This window comes from Salvelinus alpinus, chromosome 1, assembly GCF_045679555.1.
Source record: "Salvelinus alpinus chromosome 1, SLU_Salpinus.1, whole genome shotgun sequence".
Lineage (NCBI taxonomy): Eukaryota > Metazoa > Chordata > Actinopteri > Salmoniformes > Salmonidae > Salvelinus > Salvelinus alpinus.
In genome coordinates, this window is record NC_092086.1 from 117,677,818 (window position 1) to 117,703,382 (window position 25,565).

Genomic DNA, 25,565 nt, shown 5'->3' on the forward strand with positions numbered 1-25,565 from the left:
GTTGCTGTAGTCAGTAGGTCTAGTGGCGTTGCTGTAGTCAGTAGGCCTAGTGGCGTTGCTGTAGTCAGTAGGTCTAGTGGCGTTGCTGTAGTCAGTAGGTCTAGTGGCGTTGCTGTAGTCAGTAGGTCTAGTGGCGTTGCTGTAGTCAGTAGGCCTAGTGGCGTTGCTGTAGTCAGTAGGCCTAGTGGCGTTGCTGTAGTCAGTAGGCCTAGTGGCGTTGCTGTAGTCAGTAGGCCTAGTGGCGTTGCTGTAGTCAGTAGGCCTAGTGGCGTTGCTGTAGTCAGTAGACATAGTGGCGTTGCTGTAGTCAGTAGGTCTAGTGGCGTTGCTGTAGTCAGTAGGCCTAGTGGCGTTGCTGTAGTCAGTAGGTCTAGTGGCGTTGCTGTAGTCAGTAGGCCTAGTGGCCTTGCTGTAGTCAGTAGGCCTAGTGGCGTTGCTGTAGTCAGTAGGTCTAGTGGCGTTGCTGTAGTCAGTAGGTCTAGTGGCGTTGCTGTAGTCAGTAGGTCTAGTGGCGTTGCTGTAGTCAGTAGGTCTAGTGGCGTTGCTGTAGTCAGTAGGCCTAGTGGCGTTGCTGTAGTCAGTAGGTCTAGTGGCGTTGCTGTAGTCAGTAGGTCTAGTGGCGTTGCTGTAGTCAGTAGGCCTAGTGGCGTTGCTGTAGTCAGTAGGTCTAGTGGCGTTGCTGTAGTCAGTAGGTCTAGTGGCGTTGCTGTAGTCAGTAGGTCTAGTGGCGTTGCTGTAGTCAGTAGGCCTAGTGGCGTTGCTGTAGTCAGTAGGCCTAGTGGCGTTGCTGTAGTCAGTAGGCCTAGTGGCGTTGCTGTAGTCAGTAGGCCTAGTGGCGTTGCTGTAGTCAGTAGGCCTAGTGGCGTTGCTGTAGTCAGTAGACATAGTGGCGTTGCTGTAGTCAGTAGGTCTAGTGGCGTTGCTGTAGTCAGTAGGCCTAGTGGCGTTGCTGTAGTCAGTAGGTCTAGTGGCGTTGCTGTAGTCAGTAGGCCTAGTGGCCTTGCTGTAGTCAGTAGGCCTAGTGGCGTTGCTGTAGTCAGTAGGTCTAGTGGCGTTGCTGTAGTCAGTAGGTCTAGTGGCGTTGCTGTAGTCAGTAGGCCTAGTGGCGTTGCTGTAGTCAGTAGGTCTAGTGGCGTTGCTGTAGTCAGTAGGCCTAGTGGCGTTGCTGTAGTCAGTAGGCCTAGTGGCGTTGCTGTAGTCAGTAGACATAGTGGCGTTGCTGTAGTCAGTAGGCCTAGTGGCGTTGCTGTAGTCAGTAGGCCTAGTGGCGTTGCTGTAGTCAGTAGGCCTAGTGGCGTTGCTGTAGTCAGTAGGTCTAGTGGCGTTGCTGTAGTCAGTAGGTCTAGTGGCGTTGCTGTAGTCAGTAGGTCTAGTGGCGTTGCTGTAGTCAGTAGGTCTAGTGGCGTTGCTGTAGTCAGTAGGTCTAGTGGCGTTGCTGTAGTCAGTAGGTCTAGTGGCGTTGCTGTAGTCAGTAGGTCTAGTGGCGTTGCTGTAGTCAGTAGGTCTAGTGGCGTTGCTGTAGTCAGTAGGTCTAGTGGCGTTGCTGTAGTCAGTAGGCCTAGTGGCGTTGCTGTAGTCAGTAGGTCTAGTGGCGTTGCTGTAGTCAGTAGGTCTAGTGGCGTTGCTGTAGTCAGTAGGCCTAGTGGCGTTGCTGTAGTCAGTAGGTCTAGTGGCGTTGCTGTAGTCAGTAGGTCTAGTGGCGTTGCTGTAGTCAGTAGGTCTAGTGGCGTTGCTGTAGTCAGTAGGTCTAGTGGCGTTGCTGTAGTCAGTAGGTCTAGTGGCGTTGCTGTAGTCAGTAGGCCTAGTGGCGTTGCTGTAGTGAGTAGGTCTAGTGGCGTTGCTGTAGTCAGTAGGTCTAGTGGCGTTGCTGTAGTCAGTAGGCCTAGTGGCGTTGCTGTAGTCAGTAGGCCTAGTGGCGTTGCTGTAGTCAGTAGACATAGTGGCGTTGCTGTAGTCAGTAGGCCTAGTGGCGTTGCTGTAGTCAGTAGGCCTAGTGGCGTTGCTGTAGTCAGTAGGCCTAGTGGCGTTGCTGTAGTCAGTAGGCCTAGTGGCGTTGCTGTAGTCAGTAGGTCTAGTGGCGTTGCTGTAGTCAGTAGGTCTAGTGGCGTTGCTGTAGTCAGTAGGTCTAGTGGCGTTGCTGTAGTCAGTAGGTCTAGTGGCGTTGCTGTAGTCAGTAGGCCTAGTGGCGTTGCTGTAGTCAGTAGGCCTAGTGGCGTTGCTGTAGTCAGTAGGCCTAGTGGCGTTGCTGTAGTCAGTAGGTCTAGTGGCGTTGCTGTAGTCAGTAGGTCTAGTGGCGTTGCTGTAGTCAGTAGGCCTAGTGGCGTTGCTGTAGTCAGTAGGCCTAGTGGCGTTGCTGTAGTCAGTAGAGTCTAGTGGCGTTGCTGTAGTCAGTAGGCCTAGTGGCGTTGCTGTAGTCAGTAGGTCTAGTGGCGTTGCTGTAGTCAGTAGGTCTAGTGGCGTTGCTGTAGTCAGTAGGTCTAGTGGCGTTGCTGTAGTCAGTAGGTCTAGTGGCGTTGCTGTAGTCAGTAGGTCTAGTGGCGTTGCTGTAGTCAGTAGGTCTAGTGGCGTTGCTGTAGTCAGTAGGTCTAGTGGCGTTGCTGTAGTCAGTAGGTCTAGTGGCGTTGCTGTAGTCAGTAGGCCTAGTGGCGTTGCTGTAGTCAGTAGGTCTAGTGGCGTTGCTGTAGTCAGTAGGTCTAGTGGCGTTGCTGTAGTCAGTAGGTCTAGTGGCGTTGCTGTAGTCAGTAGGTCTAGTGGCGTTGCTGTAGTCAGTAGGTCTAGTGGCGTTGCTGTAGTCAGTAGGTCTAGTGGCGTTGCTGTAGTCAGTAGGTCTAGTGGCGTTGCTGTAGTCAGTAGGTCTAGTGGCGTTGCTGTAGTCAGTAGGTCTAGTGGCGTTGCTGTAGTCAGTAGGTCTAGTGGCGTTGCTGTAGTCAGTAGGTCTAGTGGCGTTGCTGTAGTCAGTAGGTCTAGTGGCGTTGCTGTAGTCAGTAGGTCTAGTGGCGTTGCTGTAGTCAGTAGGTCTAGTGGCGTTGCTGTAGTCAGTAGGCCTAGTGGCGTTGCTGTAGTCAGTAGGCCTAGTGGCGTTGCTGTAGTCAGTAGACATAGTGGCGTTGCTGTAGTCAGTAGGCCTAGTGGCGTTGCTGTAGTCAGTAGGCCTAGTGGCGTTGCTGTAGTCAGTAGGCCTAGTGGCGTTGCTGTAGTCAGTAGGCCTAGTGGCGTTGCTGTAGTCAGTAGGTCTAGTGGCGTTGCTGTAGTCAGTAGGTCTAGTGGCGTTGCTGTAGTCAGTAGGTCTAGTGGCGTTGCTGTAGTCAGTAGGTCTAGTGGCGTTGCTGTAGTCAGTAGGTCTAGTGGCGTTGCTGTAGTCAGTAGGTCTAGTGGCGTTGCTGTAGTCAGTAGGCCTAGTGGCGTTGCTGTAGTCAGTAGGCCTAGTGGCGTTGCTGTAGTCAGTAGGCCTAGTGGCGTTGCTGTAGTCAGTAGGTCTAGTGGCGTTGCTGTAGTCAGTAGGTCTAGTGGCGTTGCTGTAGTCAGTAGGCCTAGTGGCGTTGCTGTAGTCAGTAGGCCTAGTGGCGTTGCTGTAGTCAGTAGACCTAGTGGCGTTGCTGTAGTCAGTAGGTCTAGTGGCGTTGCTGTAGTCAGTAGGCCTAGTGGCGTTGCTGTAGTCAGTAGGTCTAGTGGCGTTGCTGTAGTCAGTAGGTCTAGTGGCGTTGCTGTAGTCAGTAGGTCTAGTGGCGTTGCTGTAGTCAGTAGGTCTAGTGGCGTTGCTGTAGTCAGTAGGCCTAGTGGCGTTGCTGTAGTCAGTAGGTCTAGTGGCGTTGCTGTAGTCAGTAGGTCTAGTGGCGTTGCTGTAGTCAGTAGGTCTAGTGGCGTTGCTGTAGTCAGTAGGTCTAGTGGCGTTGCTGTAGTCAGTAGGCCTAGTGGCGTTGCTGTAGTCAGTAGGTCTAGTGGCGTTGCTGTAGTCAGTAGGTCTAGTGGCGTTGCTGTAGTCAGTAGGCCTAGTGGCGTTGCTGTAGTCAGTAGGCCTAGTGGCGTTGCTGTAGTCAGTAGACATAGTGGCGTTGCTGTAGTCAGTAGGCCTAGTGGCGTTGCTGTAGTCAGTAGGCCTAGTGGCGTTGCTGTAGTCAGTAGGCCTAGTGGCGTTGCTGTAGTCAGTAGGCCTAGTGGCGTTGCTGTAGTCAGTAGGTCTAGTGGCGTTGCTGTAGTCAGTAGGTCTAGTGGCGTTGCTGTAGTCAGTAGGTCTAGTGGCGTTGCTGTAGTCAGTAGGTCTAGTGGCGTTGCTGTAGTCAGTAGGTCTAGTGGCGTTGCTGTAGTCAGTAGGTCTAGTGGCGTTGCTGTAGTCAGTAGGCCTAGTGGCGTTGCTGTAGTCAGTAGGCCTAGTGGCGTTGCTGTAGTCAGTAGGCCTAGTGGCGTTGCTGTAGTCAGTAGGTCTAGTGGCGTTGCTGTAGTCAGTAGGTCTAGTGGCGTTGCTGTAGTCAGTAGGCCTAGTGGCGTTGCTGTAGTCAGTAGGCCTAGTGGCGTTGCTGTAGTCAGTAGGCCTAGTGGCGTTGCTGTAGTCAGTAGGTCTAGTGGCGTTGCTGTAGTCAGTAGGTCTAGTGGCGTTGCTGTAGTCAGTAGGCCTAGTGGCGTTGCTGTAGTCAGTAGGTCTAGTGGCGTTGCTGTAGTCAGTAGGCCTAGTGGCGTTGCTGTAGTCAGTAGGCCTAGTGGCGTTGCTGTAGTCAGTAGGCCTAGTGGCGTTGCTGTAGTCAGTAGGCCTAGTGGCGTTGCTGTAGTCAGTAGGTCTAGTGGCGTTGCTGTAGTCAGTAGGTCTAGTGGCGTTGCTGTAGTCAGTAGGCCTAGTGGCGTTGCTGTAGTCAGTAGGCCAAGTGGCGTTGCTGTAGTCAGTAGACATAGTGGCGTTGCTGTAGTCAGTAGGCCTAGTGGCGTTGCTGTAGTCAGTAGGCCTAGTGGCGTTGCTGTAGTCAGTAGGCCTAGTGGCGTTGCTGTAGTCAGTAGGCCTAGTGGCGTTGCTGTAGTCAGTAGGCCTAGTGGCGTTGCTGTAGTCAGTAGGTCTAGTGGCGTTGCTGTAGTCAGTAGGTCTAGTGGCGTTGCTGTAGTCAGTAGGTCTAGTGGCGTTGCTGTAGTCAGTAGGTCTAGTGGCGTTGCTGTAGTCAGTAGGTCTAGTGGCGTTGCTGTAGTCAGTAGGTCTAGTGGCGTTGCTGTAGTCAGTAGGTCTAGTGGCGTTGCTGTAGTCAGTAGGTCTAGTGGCGTTGCTGTAGTCAGTAGGCCTAGTGGCGTTGCTGTAGTCAGTAGACCTAGTGGCGTTGCTGTAGTCATTAGGCCTAGTGGCGTTGCTGTAGTCAGTAGGCCTAGTGGCGTTGCTGTAGTCAGTAGGCCTAGTGGCGTTGCTGTAGTCAGTAGGCCTAGTGGCGTTGCTGTAGTCAGTAGGCCTAGTGGCGTTGCTGTAGTCAGTAGGTCTAGTGGCGTTGCTGTAGTCAGTAGGTCTAGTGGCGTTGCTGTAGTCAGTAGGTCTAGTGGCGTTGCTGTAGTCAGTAGGTCTAGTGGCGTTGCTGTAGTCAGTAGGTCTAGTGGCGTTGCTGTAGTCAGTAGACCTAGTGGGGTTGCTGTAGTCAGTAGGCCTAGTGGCGTTGCTGTAGTCAGTAGGTCTAGTGGCGTTGCTGTAGTCAGTAGGTCTAGTGGCGTTGCTGTAGTCAATAGGTCTAGTGGCGTTGCTGTAGTCAGTAGACCTAGTGGCGTTGCTGTAGTCAGTAGACCTAGTGGCGTTGCTGTAGTCAGTAGGTCTAGTGGCGTTGCTGTAGTCAGTAGGTCTAGTGGCGTTGCTGTAGTCAGTAGGTCTAGTGGCGTTGCTGTAGTCATTAGGTCTAGTGGCGTTGCTGTAGTCAGTAGGTCTAGTGGCGTTGCTGTAGTCAGTAGGTCTAGTGGCGTTGCTGTAGTCAGTAGGTCTAGTGGCGTTGCTGTAGTCAGTAGCTCTAGTGGCGTTGCTGTAGTCAGTAGACCTAGAGGCGTTGCTGTAGTCAGTAGGTCTAGTGGCGTTGCTGTAGTCAGTAGGTCTAGTGGCGTTGCTGTAGTCAGTAGGTCTAGTGGCGTTGCTGTAGTCAGTAGGTCTAGTGGCGTTGCTGTAGTCAGTAGGTCTAGTGGCGTTGCTGTAGTCAGTAGGTCTAGTGGCGTTGCTGTAGTCAGTAGACCTAGAGGTGTTGCTGTAGTCAGTAGGTCTAGTGGCGTTGCTGTAGTCAGTAGACTAGTGGCGTTGCTGTAGTCAGTAGGTCTAGTGGCGTTGCTGTAGTCAGTAGGCCTAGTGGCGTTGCTGTAGTCAGTAGACATAGTGGCGTTGCTGTAGTCAGTAGGCCTAGTGGCGTTGCTGTAGTCAGTAGGCCTAGTGGCGTTGCTGTAGTCAGTAGGCCTAGTGGCGTTGCTGTAGTCAGTAGGTCTAGTGGCGTTGCTGTAGTCAGTAGGTCTAGTGGCGTTGCTGTAGTCAGTAGGTCTAGTGGCGTTGCTGTAGTCAGTAGGTCTAGTGGCGTTGCTGTAGTCAGTAGGTCTAGTGGCGTTGCTGTAGTCAGTAGGTCTAGTGGCGTTGCTGTAGTCAGTAGGTCTAGTGGCGTTGCTGTAGTCAGTAGGTCTAGTGGCGTTGCTGTAGTCAGTAGGTCTAGTGGCGTTGCTGTAGTCAGTAGGTCTAGTGGCGTTGCTGTAGTCAGTAGGTCTAGTGGCGTTGCTGTAGTCAGTAGGTCTAGTGGCGTTGCTGTAGTCAGTAGGCCTAGTGGCGTTGCTGTAGTCAGTAGGTCTAGTGGCGTTGCTGTAGTCAGTAGGTCTAGTGGCGTTGCTGTAGTCAGTAGGCCTAGTGGCGTTGCTGTAGTCAGTAGGCCTAGTGGCGTTGCTGTAGTCAGTAGGCCTAGTGGCGTTGCTGTAGTCAGTAGGTCTAGTGGCGTTGCTGTAGTCAGTAGGTCTAGTGGCGTTGCTGTAGTCAGTAGGTCTAGTGGCGTTGCTGTAGTCAGTAGGTCTAGTGGCGTTGCTGTAGTCAGTAGGTCTAGTGGCGTTGCTGTAGTCATTAGGTCTAGTGGCGTTGCTGTAGTCAGTAGGTCTAGTGGCGTTGCTGTAGTCAGTAGGTCTAGTGGCGTTGCTGTAGTCAGTAGACCTAGAGGTGTTGCTGTTGTCAGTAGGTCTAGTGGCGTTGCTGTAGTCAGTAGGTCTAGTGGCGTTGCTGTAGTCAGTAGGTCTAGTGGCGTTGCTGTAGTCAGTAGGTCTAGTGGCGTTGCTGTAGTCAGTAGGTCTAGTGGCGTTGCTGTAGTCAGTAGGTCTAGTGGCGTTGCTGTAGTCAGTAGACCTAGAGGTGTTGCTGTAGTCAGTAGGTCTAGTGGTGTTGCTGTAGTCAGTAGGTCTAGTGGCGTTGCTGTAGTCAGTAGACCTAGTGGCGTTGCTGTAGTCAGTAGGTCTAGTGGCGTTGCTGTAGTCAGTAGGTCTAGTGGCGTTGCTGTAGTCAGTAGGTCTAGTGGTGTTGCTGTAGTCAGTAGGTCTAGTGGCGTGGCTGTAGTCAGTAGACCTAGAGGTGTTGCTGTCTTGTTTGAGCAGTGAAGAGTGATTTGTCTAAATATTGTTACTTATTGAGTTTTTTATTGGATAATTATTTTGTCGCTACGGTGCTCCCAAAATAAAAGTACCCCATTGGTCGTAGTTTAGAGCCCTGGGCGTACACTAGACAAAGTTTTTGATATCGGAGACAAAACATCCATATCGTTGCTCGGGTTAATGTGAGCAGGTCAGAGATGCATCCTGTTCTAAACCAAAGCCAAAGTGTCAAACGTCCTTTCAACTCTGAAGTTAAACAAGCACTGTCATTCAATTCAAAATGTATTGGCTCTATATGGCAAGCGTCACCCTCTTACTGGAAACGTCTGAGACGGCTTTGAGCCACAGCTCCTTGTTGCTACATCAACAATCTAATCACATCATCACATAATTGTTTTATAGAGACAGGGTGGTATTGAAAATCCTCATGACCAAGTGAAGAATCTTGTAGTGTGTGACTGCCTGTCTGTGGCACAATGTTTAGTGTGAGCAACACTATGTAAACAAGACAACAAAAAACTACAGGAAAGATGTTTGTTTAATGTGAGAGGCTCAGCAATGTTATGATTTTGCAAGTCGTGTAGTGCATGTATGCCCGGCATTACCTGACTAGTATGCAGCCAATACTTGAACTTGGGGTCCTTGACTCTGGGTATGACAAAGCGGTAGATTATGTGTTCAGCCAGGGTGGTGAGGAGAGACAGAACCAATCCGACACACAGCATCAAAAACAGGCCTGAGAAATGCTTAATGCCCATTTGTAAGGTCTGGAAAGAGAGAAGACCAGACAGACAGACAGGATCAGTATATGTCCCATCCAAACGGTCTGAAGAGAATAGAGCCGAACACACAGGATCTATTTAAGAGTAAAGTGTAATGTATTGATTCAGCAGCACATCACTATTACACTATCACACATCCCTATTACACATCACTGTTAAACATCGCTATACACTATTACACATCCCTATTACACATCGCTATTACACATCGCTATTACACATCACTGTTACACATCGCTATTACACATCACTGTTACACATCGCTATTACACATCACTGTAAACTATTACACATCACTATTACACATCGCTATTACACATCACTGTTTACTATTACACATCACTGTTACACATCGCTATTACACATCACTGTTTACTATTACACATCGCTATTACACATCACTGTAAACTATTACACATCACTGTTACACATCGCTATTACACATCACTGTAAACTATTACACATCACTGTTACACATCGCTATTACACATCACTGTTTACTATTACACATCGCTATTACACATCGCTATTACACATCACTGTACACTATTACACATCACTGTTACACATCGCTATACACTGTTACACATCGCTATACACTATTACACATCACTGTTAAACATCGCTATACACTGTTACACATCACTGTACACTATTACACATCACTGTACACTATTACACATCACTGTACACTATTACACATCACACATCACTGTACACTATTACACATCACACATCACTGTACACTATTACACATCACTATTACACATCACTGTTTACTATTACACATCACTGTTTACTATTACACATCACTATTACACATTACCGTTACACATTACCGTTACACATTACTATTACACATCACTATTACACTTCAATGTTACACATCGCTATTGCACATCGCTATTGTACATCACTGTTTACTATTACACATCCCTATTACACATCCCTGGTACACATCCCTGTTACACATCCCTGTTACACATCACTATAAACATCACTATAAACATCACTGTACTCTATCACACATCGCTGTACACTATTACACATCACCACCGACTATTTTTTTATATATATATATTTTTCAAATTTTATCCCATTTTCTCCCCAATTTTCGTGGTATCCAATTGTTAGTAGTTACTATCTTGTCTCATCGCTACAACTCCCGTACGGGCTCGGGAGAGACGAAGGTCGAAAGCCATGCGTCCTCCGAAGCACAACCCAACCAAGCCGCACTGCTTCTTAACACAGCGCGCCTCCAACCCGGAAGCCAGCCGCACCAATGTGTCGGAGGAAACACCGTGTACCTGGCCCCCTTGGTTAGCGCGCACTGCGCCCGGCCCGCCACAGGAGTCGCTGGAGCGCGATGAGACAAGGATATCCCTACCGGCCAAACCCTCCCTAACCCGGACGACGCTATGCCAATTGTGCGGCGCCCCACGGACCTCCCGGTCACGGCCGGCTGCGACAGAGCCTGGGCGCGAACCCAGAGACTCTGGTGGCGCAGCTAGCACTGCGATGCAGTGCCCTAGACCACTGCGCCACCCGGGAGGCCCGACTATTACACCACCGACTATTACACATCACTATACACCATTACACGTCACTGTACACACCACTATTACGGTTCACCGTACACTATACACTATACACCACTATACAATTCACCGTACACATCACTATTACTACAATATCTAATATTTAGGCCCATCATTAGTAAGCTTCTATCATTTATAATGGACTCCATCATTAGTAAGCTTCCATCATTTATAATAGACTCCATCATTAGTAAGCTTCCATAATTTATAATAGACTCCATCATTAGTAAGCTTCCACAATTTATAATGGACTCCATCATTAAGACTTCAAAACACACAAATAAACACAGACTGATGGAGATGATTAAGTATTGACATGTATTTCATTAATATTGAAGTAGTGTGATGTACAGTGCCTTGCAAAAGTATTCATCCCCCTTGGCGTTTTTCCTATTTTGTTGCATTACAACCTGTAATTTAAACAGATTTTTATGTGGATGTCATGTAATGGACAAACACAAAATAATTCAAATCGGTGAAGCGAAAAAAGAAAAAAAAAACATTTGTTCAAAATAATTACAAAAATTCAAAAACGAAATGTGGTGCGTGCATATGTATTCACCCCTTTGCTATGAAGCCCCTAAATAAGATCTGGTGCAACCAATTACCTGTGTGCAATCTAAGTATCACATGATCTCAGTATATATACACACCTGTTCTGGGTCTGCAACACCACCAAGCAAGGGGCACCACCAAGCAAACAGGTCAGGGACGAAGTTGTTGAGAAGTACAGATCAGGGTTGCGTTATAAAAAATATCCAAAACTTTGAATATCCCACGGAGCACTATTAAATCCATCATTAAAAATTGAAAGAATATGGAACCACAACAAACCTGCCAAGAGAGGGCTGCCCACCAAACTCACAGACCAGGTAAGGAGGGCATTAATCAGAGAGGTAACAAAGAGACCAAAGATAACCCTGAAGGAGCTGCAAAGCTCCACTGCGGAGATTGGTGTATATGTCCATAGGACCACTTTAAGACGTACACTCCACAGAGCTGGGCTTTATGGAAGAGTGGCAAAACATAGGGACCATTACTTAAAGAAATGTGCAAACATGTTTGGTTTTCATCAAAACATATGTGGGAGACTCCCCAAACATATGGAAGAAGGTACTGGTCAGAGACTAAAACGTAGCTTTTAGACCATCAAGGAAAACACCATGTCTGGCACAAACCCAACACCTCTCATCACCCCGAGAACACCACCCCTACAGTGAAGCATGGTGGTGGCAGCATCATGCTGTGGGGAAGTTTTTCATTGGCAGGGACTGGGAAACTGGTCAGAATTGAAGGAATGATGGTTGGTGCTAAATACAGGGACATTCTTGAGGGAACCCTGTTTCAGTCTTCCAGAAATTTGAGACTGGGACGGAGGTTCACCTTCCAGCAGGACAATGACCCTAAACATACTGCTAAAGGAACACTCGAGTGGTTTATGGGGAAACATTTAAATGTCTTGGAATGGCCTAGTCAAAGCCCAGACCTCAATCCAATTGAAATTCTGTGGTATGACTTAAAGATGTCTGTACATCAGCGGAACCCATCCAACTTGAAGGTGCTGGAGCAGTTTTGCCTTGAAGAATGGGCAAAAATCCCAGTGGCTAGATGTGCCAAATTTACAAAGACATACCCCAAGAGACTGGGCTATAAGTATTGACTTTGGGGGGGGTGAATAGTTTTGCATGCTCAAGTTATTTTTTTTGTCAAATTTCTTGTTTGTTTCACAATAAAAAATATTTTGCGTCTTCAAAGTGGTTGTAAATCAAATGATACAAAAAATATATTTTAATTCCAAGTTGTAAGGCAACAAAATAGTAAAAATGCCAAGGGGGTGAATACTTTCGCTTGCTACTGTATTTCATTAATTTTAAAGTGGTACGATGTACATTACCTCAGTGACGGCGAAGCTCCGTTTTCCACAGGGCACCACCTTGTACCACTTGTCATGCAGCATATCCATGAAGCCGTCTGACTTGTACTGGCTCACCAGCTCTGAGATGTTAGAGGACAGAGGAGAGTTCTGACGCAGGCCGATGCCATAACCTGGGAACAGATACACACACAGAATGACTTAGACAACACAGCAGGCCGATGCCATAACCTGGGAACAGATACACACACAGAATGACTTAGACAACACAGCAGGCTGATGCCATAACATGGGAACAGATACACACACAGAATGACTTAGACAACACAGCAGGCTGATGCCATAACATGGGAACAGATACACACAGAATGACTTAGAAAACACAGCAGGCTGATGCCGTAACCTGGGAACAGATACACACAGAATGACTTAGACAACATCAACCTCCCTGTCTTCCTCTGCACTATGGGTAAATAGATACAGACACCTAGACTGACACAGAAAACCCATTGATCAAATGCATTGATGTCATGTTGATGTTGTACAACACATACCGGTAGTGTTGAATATGCAGTACATGTATGTGTGCAGGCTGGTCATAGCTTAATCTTGCTAATACATTATTATAACGTCGCGGTTGTTTCAGTTTCAATTCAGAATTTTGGAATTGACTCCCATTCAACTCGTGAGTTGAAATTTGAATTGGCCACATCCTACCGCAGTGGCGGTTCTAAAGGGGGAGAACCCCCCCCCCCCCTTCAGCCACCCCCCTCCCCCCAAATAAACACCATTCTGAACTATCTGTAATTTTAATTCAGACATTTGAACAAAACAAAATAAATAATCATAATATTTAAAACTATATAAATATAAAAATATATACAAAAAATAAGTCAAAAATATCAAAAGACACTAACAGACAAATAGAAACACATTTTAGTGTATAAATACAAATAAAAAAGAGAATTGAGTTATTACCCTATTACCCTATTACAAAAAACATACAAATAAAATAAAACTGCACAAATCCTACATCACACAAATACACAAATAGAATAACACACTTATAAAGAAGAGAACCTGATTATTACACTATTGGTCTCCAAACAAGAAACACACAAACTAAATTGCACACCTAATTGCATTACTAATTGCATTAGTACTGTACAAAGTTAGAGGTGCGCTATTTGATAGATTCCCCCGCTCCCCCTACCTCGGGCTTCCAGTGGGCCCCCCTCCCCAACTCGTAACTATAGTTTTGGCAAGTCGGTTAGGACATCTACTTTGTGCATGACACAAGTAACTTTTCAAACAATTGTTTACAGACAGAATATTTCACTTATAATTCACTGTGTCACAAATCCAGTGGGTCAGAAGTTTACATACACTAAGTTAACAGCTTGGAAAATTCCAGAAAAGGATGTCATGGCTTTAGAAGCTTCTGATAGACTAATTGACATCATTTGAGTCAATTGGAGGTGTACCTGTGGATGTATTTCAAGGCCTACCTTCAAACTCAGTGCCTCTTTGCTTGACATGATGGGAAAATAAAAAGAAATCAGCCAAGATCTCAGAGAAAAATGTGGGACCTCCACAAGTCTGATTCAGCCTTGGGAGCAATTTCCAAACACCTGAAGGTACCATGTCCATCTGTACAAACAATAATACACAAGTATTAACACCATGAGACCCCGCAGCCGTCATACCGCTCAGGAAGGAGACGCGTTCTGTCTCCTGGAGATGAACGTACTTTGGTGTGAAAGTGCAAATCCATCCCAGAACAACAGCAAAGGACCTTGTGACGATGCTGGAGGAAACGGGTACAAAAGTATCTATATCCACAGTAAAACGAGTCCTAAATCGACAGAACCTGAAACGCTGCTCAGCAAGGAAGAAGCCACTGCTCCAAAACCGCCATAAAAAACCCAGACTACGGTTTGCAACTGCACATTGGGACAAAGATCGTACTTTTTGGAGAAATGTCCTCTGGTCTGATGAAACAAACATTTAACTGTTTGGCCATAATGACCATAATTGTGTTTAGAGGAAAAATGGGGACGCTTGCAAGCCGAAGAACACCATCCCAACCGTGAAACACGTGGGTGGCAGCATCATGTTGTGGGGGGTGCTTTGCTGCAGGAGGGACTAGTGCACTTCACAAAATAGATGGCATCATGAGAATGGAAAATTATGTGGATATATTGAAGCAACATCTCAAGACATCAGTCAGGAAGTTAAAGCTTGGTCGCAAATGTGTCTTCCAAACGGACAATGACCCCAAGCATACTTCCAAACTTGTGGCAAAATGGCTTAAGGACAACAAAGTCAAGGTATTGGAGTGGCATTCACAAAGCCCTGACCACAATCCTATAGAAAATTTGAGGCAGAACTGAAAAAGCGTGAGCGAGCAAGGAGGCCTACAAAACCTGATTAAACCTGACTCAGTTACACGAGCTCTGTCAGGAGGAATGGGCCAAAATTCACGCAACTTATTCACCCAGCTTGTGGAAGGCTACCCAAAACGTTTGACCCAAGTTAAACAATTTAAAGGCAATGCTACCAAATACTAATTGAGTGTATGTAATCTTCTGACCCACTGGGAATGTGAAGAAAGAAATAAAAGCTGAAATAAATCATTCTCTCTACTATTATTCTGACATTTCACATTCTTAAAATAAAGTGGTTGTCACGCCCTGACCTTAGAGAGCCTTTTTATTTCTCTATTTGGTTAGGTCAGGGTGTGATTTGGGTGGGCATTCTAGTTTTTCTATTTCTTTGTTGGCCGGGTATTGTTCCCAATCAGAGGCAGCTGTCTATCGTTGTCTCTGATTGGGGATCATACTTAGGCAGCCTTTTTTCCACCTTTAGTTTGTGGGATCTTGTTTTTGTACAGTTGCTTTCCAGCCCTACAGAACTGTGCGTTTCGTTTTGTATTTGTTGTTTTTTTCGGTGTCATCAATTAAATAAAGATGTACGCCACGCTGCTGGTCCGATCCTTCCATCAACGGACGTAACAGTTAAAATAAAGTGTTGATCCTAACTGGCCAAAGACAGGGAATTTTTACTAGGATGAAATGTCAGGAATTGTGAAAAAACTGAGTTTAAATGTACTTGGCTAAGGTGTATGTAAACTTCTGACTTCAACTGTATTATCTGCGTGCGGGCGCCCCATGCCGCCCCCGGTAAGATTCTGCCCCGGGCGGCTGCCCATGTCGCTCCCGGTAAGATTCCGATGTCGCCTAAATCCACCCCACAGGATGTAGAATTATAATTAATCATAATTTGGTTTGAGTGACAGCAAGTATAATTTAATTCAGTACAATTCAAAGAAATTCTACTCCGTCATAGAAGATGATGAGCGTTATATTGAATCTGACAGGTCACACTTCCAGAGAACAAAGAATATATCACTTTTCTCTGGAAACAATGTTCATAACCTCGTTAATTAACCTTTAACCTTTGAATAGCCAATTACACCGAGTGTACAAAACATTAGGAACACCTTCCCACTATTGAGTCGTACCCCCTTTTGCCCTCAGAACAGACTCAATTCGTTGGGGCTGCAAGGTGTTGAAAGCATTCGACAGGGATGCTGGCCCATGTTGCCTCCAATTCTTCCCACCGTTGTGTCAAGTTGGCTGGATGTCATTTGGGTGGTGGACCATTCTTGATACACAGGAAAATGTTGAGTTTGAAAAACCCAGCAGTGTTGCAGTTCTTGACGCACTCAACCCGGTGTGCCTGGTACCTACTACCATACCCCTTTCAAAGGCAATTCAATATTTTATCTTGCCCATTTACCCACTGAATGGCACACATACACAATCCATGTCTCAGTTGTCTCAAGGCTTAAAAATCCTTCTTTAACCGGTCTCCTCCCCTTCATCTACACTGATTGAAGTGGATTTAACAGGTGACATCAATAAGGGATCATAGCTTTCACCTCGATTCACCTGGTCAGTCAGTCTATGTCAGTTCTTCTCAAATAGTGGGGCGCGCCCCCCTGGGGGGGCTCGGAGCGATGCCAGGGGGGGCACGTGTGACCCCGGGGAACATGCTTTTTTTTTGCCGCAGGGAGCAGTTTTTTTTTGCACCGAACAAGAGCACACAGCACAGAGCAGGAGATATGAAGTGCAGATAACAAATCCTTAAGAGACAAATATTTAACAGGGATGAAAAGAAAGGCGGAGAGAAGACGGAGATAATGAGACAAACGCAAGTCTCCCGAAAGCTAAGACGAGGAGATATGACGACGCGTATGTAGCGCTTGGCTTCACTGTGACTACGGTGGGAGACGAGGAAAGACCGGTATGTTTACTGTGTCTAAAAATGTTGGCAGCGGACAGCATGAAGCCAAATAAATGAAGGCGTCACTTAAAGACATTACACCCCAATCACGCTGATCAGCCGCTTGAGTTTTTTCAGCAAAAACGTGCCGAATATTGCCAACAATCGTCCCGCTTTGTGAATGCTACTTCAGTAAACCAGCGAGCACTGTTAGCATCGTATCAGGTGGTGTACCAAATTGCTCAGTGCAAAAAACCTCACTCCATAGCAGAGGAGCTGATACTGCCTGCAGCATTAGACATGGTCTCTGTCATCAGGTCTCAGCTAAACATTGAGCAGGAGCTGAGAGTTGCAATATCATGCTTCAAACCCCGCTTCGAAAAGCTGTGCTCTGCAAAACGTGCTCATTGTAGCCATTAATCCTGACTTCCTCATTTGATTTTAAAAAATCAGCACAAATTGTTTTATTCATTTTTGTTTTTATAGGTCAAAGTGTTTCATATATTGTGCTCCTGAGTTAATGTTGCTGATCAATTTGAATTTATTATTATTTATTGATTATATTTTATTTTATTTTCAGTATCAAATGGTCAAAAAATGTTTACAGTTTAAATAAGGCTTGAATTTTTTTTTTTTTTTTCGGCAAATTGATGCACTTTAAGTATTTTCTGTTACAGACTAAAAAACAATGTTAATAAAGTTATTCTTTGTTGTAAGTTGATCTATATTTCTTTCTTTTTTGTTTTTTTTGTTTTCTTTAATGTTAATAAGGATACAATGTTAGGCAGAGGTGTACTTATAACAATTTTATAGACAAATGATACTATTTACAGTCGCGGCGGAGAGTTGGGGGGCGCGAAATGTTTACTTCTCCCTAGGGGGGGCATAACAGAAAATAATTGAGAAGCACTGGTCTATGTCATGGAAAAAGCAAGTTCCTAATGTTTTGTACACTCAGTCTATATTTCTACCAACCATTTCATTTGTTTGGCTTATTTTTTAAGGTTTTAGGGTCAACTTCAGGGTTAAAGAAATGCATTCTGGGAAATGTAGTATTTTCCACATATTTTCCACATTTTGAATTTTTTGTTGTTGTAATTAATTAAATATAAATTAGAATTTTCTCATACAGGTCTTGTTTTCCTTGATCTTATGAAAATAAATTACTTCATCAATATTGTATATAATGATATCTTTGATGTTTTCTGTGATTTCAATTATATTTCCTTTAATTTAAATTATAATTGCACTTCCGTATCCTGTTTAAAACTTAAATTCAAATTCAATTCAAATTCAAGAATTGAACTGGAATTTGATGCATTCAGGTCTGAATTGAGCACAACCCTGGTGGTACTGTCTTACTATATTCTTGGTTCTATATCCCGTGTGAAAAGGAGAGGGAACATTCAGGAACAGGAAGGGCGTTCCTGTCTGGTTCCTCTTTAGTACGGATATAGCATTAACACGTTATTTCATGTCAAAATACTTGCCTTCGATCGCAAATGGTTTCCCCACAGTGAGTGTCTTGCATTCTGCATCTATGGACACCTCGTAGTCTAGTAAGGCCTTGTCCATGATGAAAGCATCCAGTTGCTGTGGATCATGCCTGAAACAACAGAAGAAGAATTACTATTGAATTGCACCTCTATCTAACATTAACTAAAATTAAGGCATGATTTTTTTTTTTTCAATTCAAGTCAATTCAGCCTTTAAATGTAGACGTTCAAAATACATAATTTGTTGTTTCATGTCCTGGCAGTTCTAGTTCAAGTGTGAGAATACTGAAGTTCATATTTTTCAAGGAAAAAAAAGTTCCTTGCACCCAAGTGGGTTACCCAGTAAAACATGCTTAGTAATATATTGTGTTGGAAATCAATGACCCAAGCCCAGCTCAGTTAATGCCTACCATTGTGTTGCTCAGCAAATGTACATTATACCAGGGGTGTTGGAAAACACAATGTAAGTAACCTAATTTATGTCCCTCTAACTGCCCTGAATGTCTCTGCTGATCCTACAGCTATTGTATACAGTAATGATGTGCCTATGAACCAGAGTTTCACTGTTATCACTGAGGGGGTGTGCCCTAGTAGGAAGTCCACTGTTATCACTGAGGTGGTGTACCCTAGTAGGAAGTCCACTGTTATCACTGAGGCGGTATGCCCAAGCAGGAAGTCCACTGTTATCACTGAGGCGGTGTGCCCAAGCAGGAAGTCCACTGTTATCACTGAGGCGGTGTGCCCCAGCAGGAGGTCCACTGTTATCACTGAGGTGGTGTACCCTAGTAGGAAGTCCACTGTGTGCAGCCCTCCCTGCGCTAATAGAAACAACATGAGCATGTCTACTTCTACTAAGCTTCCCAGTTAAAGCAATAGAAACAATCAAGCATCCCAGAAAAGTGCTAAAAATAGCATTAACACGTTAACATATGTAGCTTAAGAAACAAGATTAATGAAATCAATAACTTGCTTGTAACAGATGACATTCATATTCTGACTATCTCTGAAACTCACTTAGGTAATACCTTCGATGATACAGTGGTAGCAACACATGGTTATAACATCTACAGAAAAGACAGAAATGCCAACGGAGGCGGTGTTGTGGTCTATATTCAGAACCACATTCCTGTAAAGCTTAGAGAGGAACTAATGTTAAATACTGTTGAAGTAATATGGCTACAGGTTCATCTGCCTCACCTAAATCCCATTCTGGTGGGACGCTGCAATAGACCACCAAGTGCTAACAGTCAGTATCTGGATAATATGTGTGAAATGCTTGATAATGTATGTGATATCAACAGAGAGGTATATTTTCTGGGTGATTACAATATTGACTGGCTTTCATCAAGCTGCCCACTCAAGAAAAAGCTTCAAACTGGTACCAGTGCCTGCAACCTGGTTCAGGTTGTCAGTCAACCTACCAGGGTAGTTACAAACAGCACAGGAATGAAATCATCAACATTTATTGATCACATCTTCACTAATGCTGCAGAAATGTTCTTTATTAAAGCAGTATCCAAATCCATGGGATGTAGTGATCACAATATAGTAGTCATATCTAGGAAAACCAAAGTTCCAAAGGCTGGGCCTAATATAGTGTATAAGAGGACATTCAAGAAGTTATGTAGTGATTATTATGTTGTTGATTAAAATATTATTTGTTGGTCTTTGGTGTGTAAACAACCAGATGCTACACTTGACATATTTAGAAAATGTCTTACTTCAGTTACCAATAAGCATGCGCCCATTAAGAATATGACTGTAAAACTGTTAAATCATCATGAATTGATGAGAGGTTGAAAAAGGGTAAGGTTGAAGGGATGAGGCAAAAGGAATGGCAAATAAGACTGGCTGCACAACCGATTGGCAAATATACTGCAAATTGAGAAATCATGTGACTAAACTGAATAAAAATAAGAAGAAACTATACTATAAAACAAAGATACATTTATTTAAAGAATGCTAGTAAAAAGCACCTTCAATAGAATTTTGAGCAAGTAGGCAAACTCAGCTCCATCAGTCATTGAATCAGATGGGTCATTCGTTACAAAACCCACTGATATTGCCAACTACTTCTGTGATTTCTTTATTGGCAAGATGAGCAAATTTAGGCAAGACATGCTATCAATAAGCACTACACATCCAAGTACAACTGACCAAATTATGAAAGACAAGCATTGTAATGTTGAGTGCCGTAAAGTGAGTGTGGAAGAGGTGAAACAATTACTGTTGTCTATTAACAATGACAAGCCTGACAACTTGAATAGAAAGTTACTGAGGATAATTGCGAATGATATTGCCACTCATATTTTGCCATATCTTCAATCTAAGCCTACAAGAAAGTGTGTGCCCACAGGCCCAGAGGAAAGCAAAAGTCATTCCGCTACCCAAGAATAGTAAAGCCTCCTTTACTGCCTTAAATAGATAACCAATAGATAACCAATCAGCCTGTTACCAACCCTTAGTAAACTTTGAGGGAAAAAATGTGTTTGACCAGGTACAATGCTATTTCACAGTAAACAAATTGAACAACAACAAGCAAGCACAGCACTTACACAAATGATTGATGATTGGCCGGGAGAAATTGATAATAAAAATATTGTGTGGGCTGTTTTGTTTGACTTCAGTGTAGCTTTGGACAATATCGAACACAGTTTGATCCTGGAAAAACATATGTGTTATGGCCTTACACCACCTGTTATATTGTGGATAAAGAGTTACCTGTCTAACAGAACACAGAGGGTGTTCTTTAACTTCTTATGGCTGCAGGGGCAGTATTGAGTAGCTTGGATGAAAGGTGCACAGAGGTGCCCATAGTAAACTGCCTGCTCCTCAGTCCCAGTTGCTAATATATGCATATTATTATTTGTATTGGATAGAAAACACTCTGAAGTTTCTAAAACTGTTTGAATTATGTCTGTGAGTATAACAGAACTCATATGGCAGGCAAAAACCTGAGGAGTTCCACTTCCTGTTTGGATTTTTTCTGAGGTGGCAGATTTTCAACCAAGCTCTCATTGAAATTACAGCGAAATATTGATGAGTTTTCACTTCCTACGGCTTCCACTAGATGTCAACAGTCAATAGAACTTTGAACAGGAATTAGTCACCACTGCCACGAGCTGACCATGCTTTCACCATGCGCGTTCACATGAGGAGGACCTCCGTTCCACCGCTCATCTGAAGTCAATCTAATTCTCCGGTTGGAACGTTATTCAAGATGTATGTTAACAACATTCTAAAGATTGATTCAATACATCGTTTGACATGTTTCTACTGACTGTTACGGGACTTTTGGACATTTCGTCACGTTATAGTGGACGCGCTTTGTGACTTTGGAATTGTTTACCAAACGCGCTAACCAAAGTAGCTAATTGGACATAAATCGGACATTATCGGACAAATGAAGCATTTATTGTGGACCTGGGATTCCTAGGACTGCATTCTGATGAAGTTCATCAAACATTTACATTTACATTTAAGTCATTTAGCAGACGCTCTTATCCAGAGCGACTACAAATTGGTGCATTCACCTTATGATATCCAGTGGAACAACCACTTTACAATAGTGCATCTCAGTCTTTTAAGGGGGAGGGGGGGGTTAGAAGGAATACTTTATCCTATCCTATCAAAGGTAAGGAAACATTTATCATGTATTTTCTGGTTTCTGTTGACTCTAAAATGGCGGCTAATTTTATTATATTTCTGAGCGCCGTCTCAGATTATTGCATGGGCTGCTTTTTCTGTAAAGTTTTTTTGAAATCTGACACAGCGGTTGCATTAATGGAAGCCTCTCAAACATAATCCAGGTAGAATCAGGAATTCCCCAGGGCAGCTGTTTAGGCCCATTACTTTTTAAAATCTTTTCTAATGACATGCCACTGGCTTTGAGTAAAGCCAGTGTGTCTATGTATGCGGATGACTCAACACTATACACATCAGTGACTACAGTGACTGAAATTACTGCAACACTTAACAAACAGCTGCAATTAGTTTCATAATTGGTGGCAAGGAATACATTCGTCCTAAATATTTTTTTTCTAAAAGCATGGTATTTGGGACAAATCATTCACTAAACCCTTAACATCTAACGAGCCTCTACCCCGGGTCCGGGATCCCCCCCCATCCCCCCACACACTGATTAGCATAGCTAGCATAGCTTCACAAGTAGATAGTAGCATCTAAATATCATTAAATCACAAGTCCAAGACACCAGATGAAAGATACAGATCTTGTGAATAAAGCCACCATTTCAGATTTTTTAAATGTTTTACAGGGAAGACAAAATATGTAAATCTATTAGCTAAACACGTTAGCAAAATACACAATTTCTTTGTCCACCATTTTTTCTCTCCACCAGTAGCTATCACCAATTCGGCTAAACTAAGATATTGATAGCCAATAACCTATAAAAAACCTCATCAGATGACAGTCTGATAACATATTTATGGTATAGGATAGGTTTTGTTAGAAAAAAGTGCATATTTCAGGTAGAAATCACAGTTTACAATTGCACCTACCATCACAAGACGACTAGAATTACTATAGAGAGCAACGTGTATGACCAATTTACTCTTAATAAAACATTTCATAAGAATAGACAAAGCATAGCAATGGAAAGACCCAGATCTTGTGATTCCAGACAATATTTCAGATTTTCTAAGCGTTTTACAGCGAAAACACAATAAATCGATAAGTTAGCATACCACATGTGAAAACGTTACCAGAGCATCGATTCCAGCCAAAGAGCGCTATAACGTAATCACCGCCAAAATATATTAATTTTTTCACTAACCTTCTCAGAATTCTTCCGATGACACTCCTGTAACATCATTTTACAACATACATATACAGTTTGTTCGAAAAGGTGCATATTTAGCCATACAAAACCGTGGTTACACAATAAAAATACTAGGAAATCAAGCCTCAATATGTCTGACGTCATCTATCAGAGTGATCTAGTTTAATTGAAAGCTAATCATATACTTGACTAAAAAATACAGGGTTGACAGGAATCGAAAGACAAATTAGTTCTTAATGCAACCGCTGACTTACATTTTTTAAATTATCCTTACTTTTCAATACAGGGTTCGCCAAGTGACGCGATAACAAACAAAATGGCGAAATATGCGTTTAAAATATTTCGACAGAACAACGATTTATCATATTAAATATTGCTTACTTTGAGCTGTTCTTCCATCAGATTCTTGGGCAATGTATCCTTTCTATGTTGTAATCTTCTTTTGGTCGATAGATGTCCTCTGTCCTTCGAAATATCCACTAACGATCGAACGGGACCACAAAACGTGTCCAAAGTTTCAGAGTGCACGACAAATAAATTCCTCAGAATCGCACTAAACGGATATAAATTGCTATAAAACGGTTCAAATTAACTACATTATGATGTTTTTAACAACTATAACGACTGAAAACATGACCGGAGAAATATTGCTGGTTAGACAACGATTTGGAATGAGGCAAGTCCGATGTCCTTCACGCTTCAGGCGCGCGACGAGAAAGGGAGGTACCTATACGTTTTGTTCTTTTATAATGGCTGTGATTGTGCAATCGATTCCATTCAAAACGTGATGACGTACAGACACCCAGAGGAAGACGTAGGCAGTGTCGGTTTCTTCATAGCATTCACTGTCGCCTTAAAAACAGACTCCAGATCAGGGGTAAAAATTTCTGAAATCTGACCCCTGTCATGAAAAGTGCTGTAGATATTGTTCTGTACCACTCAGAGACAAAATTCCAACGCTTATAGAAACTAGAAAGTGTTTTCTATCCAATAATAACAATAATATGCATATTGTACGATCAAGAATTTAGCACGAGGCAGTTTAATTTGGAGACCCAAATATGCTAATGCGGAACAGCACCCCCTATAGTTCCAAGAAGTTAATCTCAAATAAATCTTGTAATGAATAATGTGTAAATTGAACAAGTTGAGGTGACTAAACTGCTTTCAGTAACCCTATATTATAAACTGTCATGATAAAAACTATCATGGTCAAAACATGTTGATACAACAGTAGCTACGATGGGGAGAAGTCTGTCCATTAAAAAGCACTGCTCTGCCTTCTTAATAACACAATCAACAAGACAGGTCAGTACTACATAAAGCCATGACTACATGGAACTCTATTCCACATCAGGTACCTCATGCAAGAAGTAGAATCAGATGTAAAAACAGATAGAAATACACCTTATGGAACAGTGGGGACTGTGAAGAGACACACCCACAGGTACAAACATAGGCATACACACTAGCACAACCACTCTACACACACCTACATTGTAATAATTTTGTATATTGATATAAAACATTTTGTATTATAGATATGTAGTGGTGTAATGTTATATGATGTACTGTTTTATATTTTGTTTAATGTGTGATGTAAGTGTCTTAATGTGTTTGGAAACCAGGAAGGGTAGCTGCTGCCTTGACAGGAACTAATGGGGATCCACAATAAACCCCAGGAAGAGTAGCTGCTGCCTTGGTAGGAACTAATGGGGATCCATAATAAACCCCAGGAAGAGTAGCTGCTGCCTTGGTAGGAACTAATGGAGATCCATAATAAACCCCAGGAAGAGTAGCTGCTGCCTTGGTAGGAACTACTGGGGATCCATAATAAACCCCAGGAAGTGTAGCTGCTGCCTTGGCAGGAACTGATGGGGATCCATAATAAACCCCAGGAAGAGTAGCTGCTGCCTTGGCAGGAATTAATGGGGATCCATAATAAATACAAACACAAACTATTAACACTAAATATATTAATGCTGTTTTTGAAAGAAACAGAGACAAGCAGACACAGTTTGCAGTTCCTTATCAAAATGAATGGGTCTTAACATTGCAAAGCAAGTGCTAGTCTTCCCATAGAATAGTCCTCTCCTCTCGCACAATGGGAGAAAGATATTGTATATTCCGTCAACCCGATCTCAGCGCCCAGCTCCATTAACTCGGCTCTCCTTGTCACGATCGTCGTAACCTTGAAGAGAGGACCAAGGCGCAGCGTGATAGAAAGACATCTTCTTTTTATTATGAAGACGAAACAAACGAACAAAAACAACAAACAGACGACCGTGAAGCTATATCAAACAAATAGTGCTGACACTAAACACTACACATAGACAATTACCCACAATAGCCTAATGCCTATGGCTGCCTTAAATATGGCTCCCAATCAGAGACAATGAATGACAGCTGTCTCTGATTGAGAACCATTCAGGCAACCATAGACATACCAAGACACCTACACTCAACACAAACCCATACACTCTACTAAACCCCCCTATACCATACAACCACCCAAGACGAGACAAATACACACACACACATCCCCCCTGTCACACCCTGACCTAACCAAAATATTACAGAAAACAAAGATAACTAAGGCCAGGGAGTGACACTCCTCTGCTTCACAGAAGATGTGAGATGACTTGAGAAACAGTTTCAGATTTCAAATAGCAAAAAGTGAAAAAAGCACAGGGCCACAATTGAGGTTACTCACTTCCGAAAGTATAGTTTGATATTGATGATGCCTGGAGACAGTTTCAAATTGGGTAGCAGAGTTGGAGACAGTTTCAGATTGGGTAGCAGAGTTGGAGACAGTTTCAGATTGGGTAGCAGAGTTGGAGACAGTTTCAGATTGGGTAGCAGAGTTGGAGACAGTTTCAGATTGGGTAGCAGAGTTGGAGACAGTTTCAGATTGGGTAGCAGAGTTGGTGACAGTTTCAGATTGGGTAGCAGAATTGGGGACAGTTTCAGATTGGGTAGCAGAATTGGGGACAGTTTCAGATTGGGTAGCAGAATTGGGGACAGTTTCAGATTGGGTAGCAGAGTTGGAGACAGTTTCAGATTGGGTAGCAGAGTTGGGGACAGTTTCAGATTGGGTAGCAGAATTGGTGACAGTTTCAGATTGGGTAGCAGAATTGGTGACAGTTTCAGATTGGGTAGCAGAGTTGGACAGGATCA

The 25,565-nt window shown here is 43.9% G+C and overlaps 1 protein-coding gene across 1 annotated transcript in view; it reads right to left on the bottom strand.

The window, feature by feature from the left end:
* Window positions 1–25,565, bottom strand: part of LOC139539684 (glutamate receptor ionotropic, NMDA 3A-like) — a 95,032-nt gene that overhangs the window by 9,219 nt on the left and 60,248 nt on the right. The window contains exons 6-8 of the mRNA XM_071342862.1: window positions 17,582–17,697; window positions 11,826–11,977; window positions 8,157–8,318 (exon numbers count right to left, since the gene is read on the bottom strand). Of these exons, the coding sequence (XP_071198963.1) occupies window positions 8,157–8,318; window positions 11,826–11,977; window positions 17,582–17,697 (430 nt within the window). The remainder of the gene's footprint in view (window positions 1–8,156; window positions 8,319–11,825; window positions 11,978–17,581; window positions 17,698–25,565) is intronic.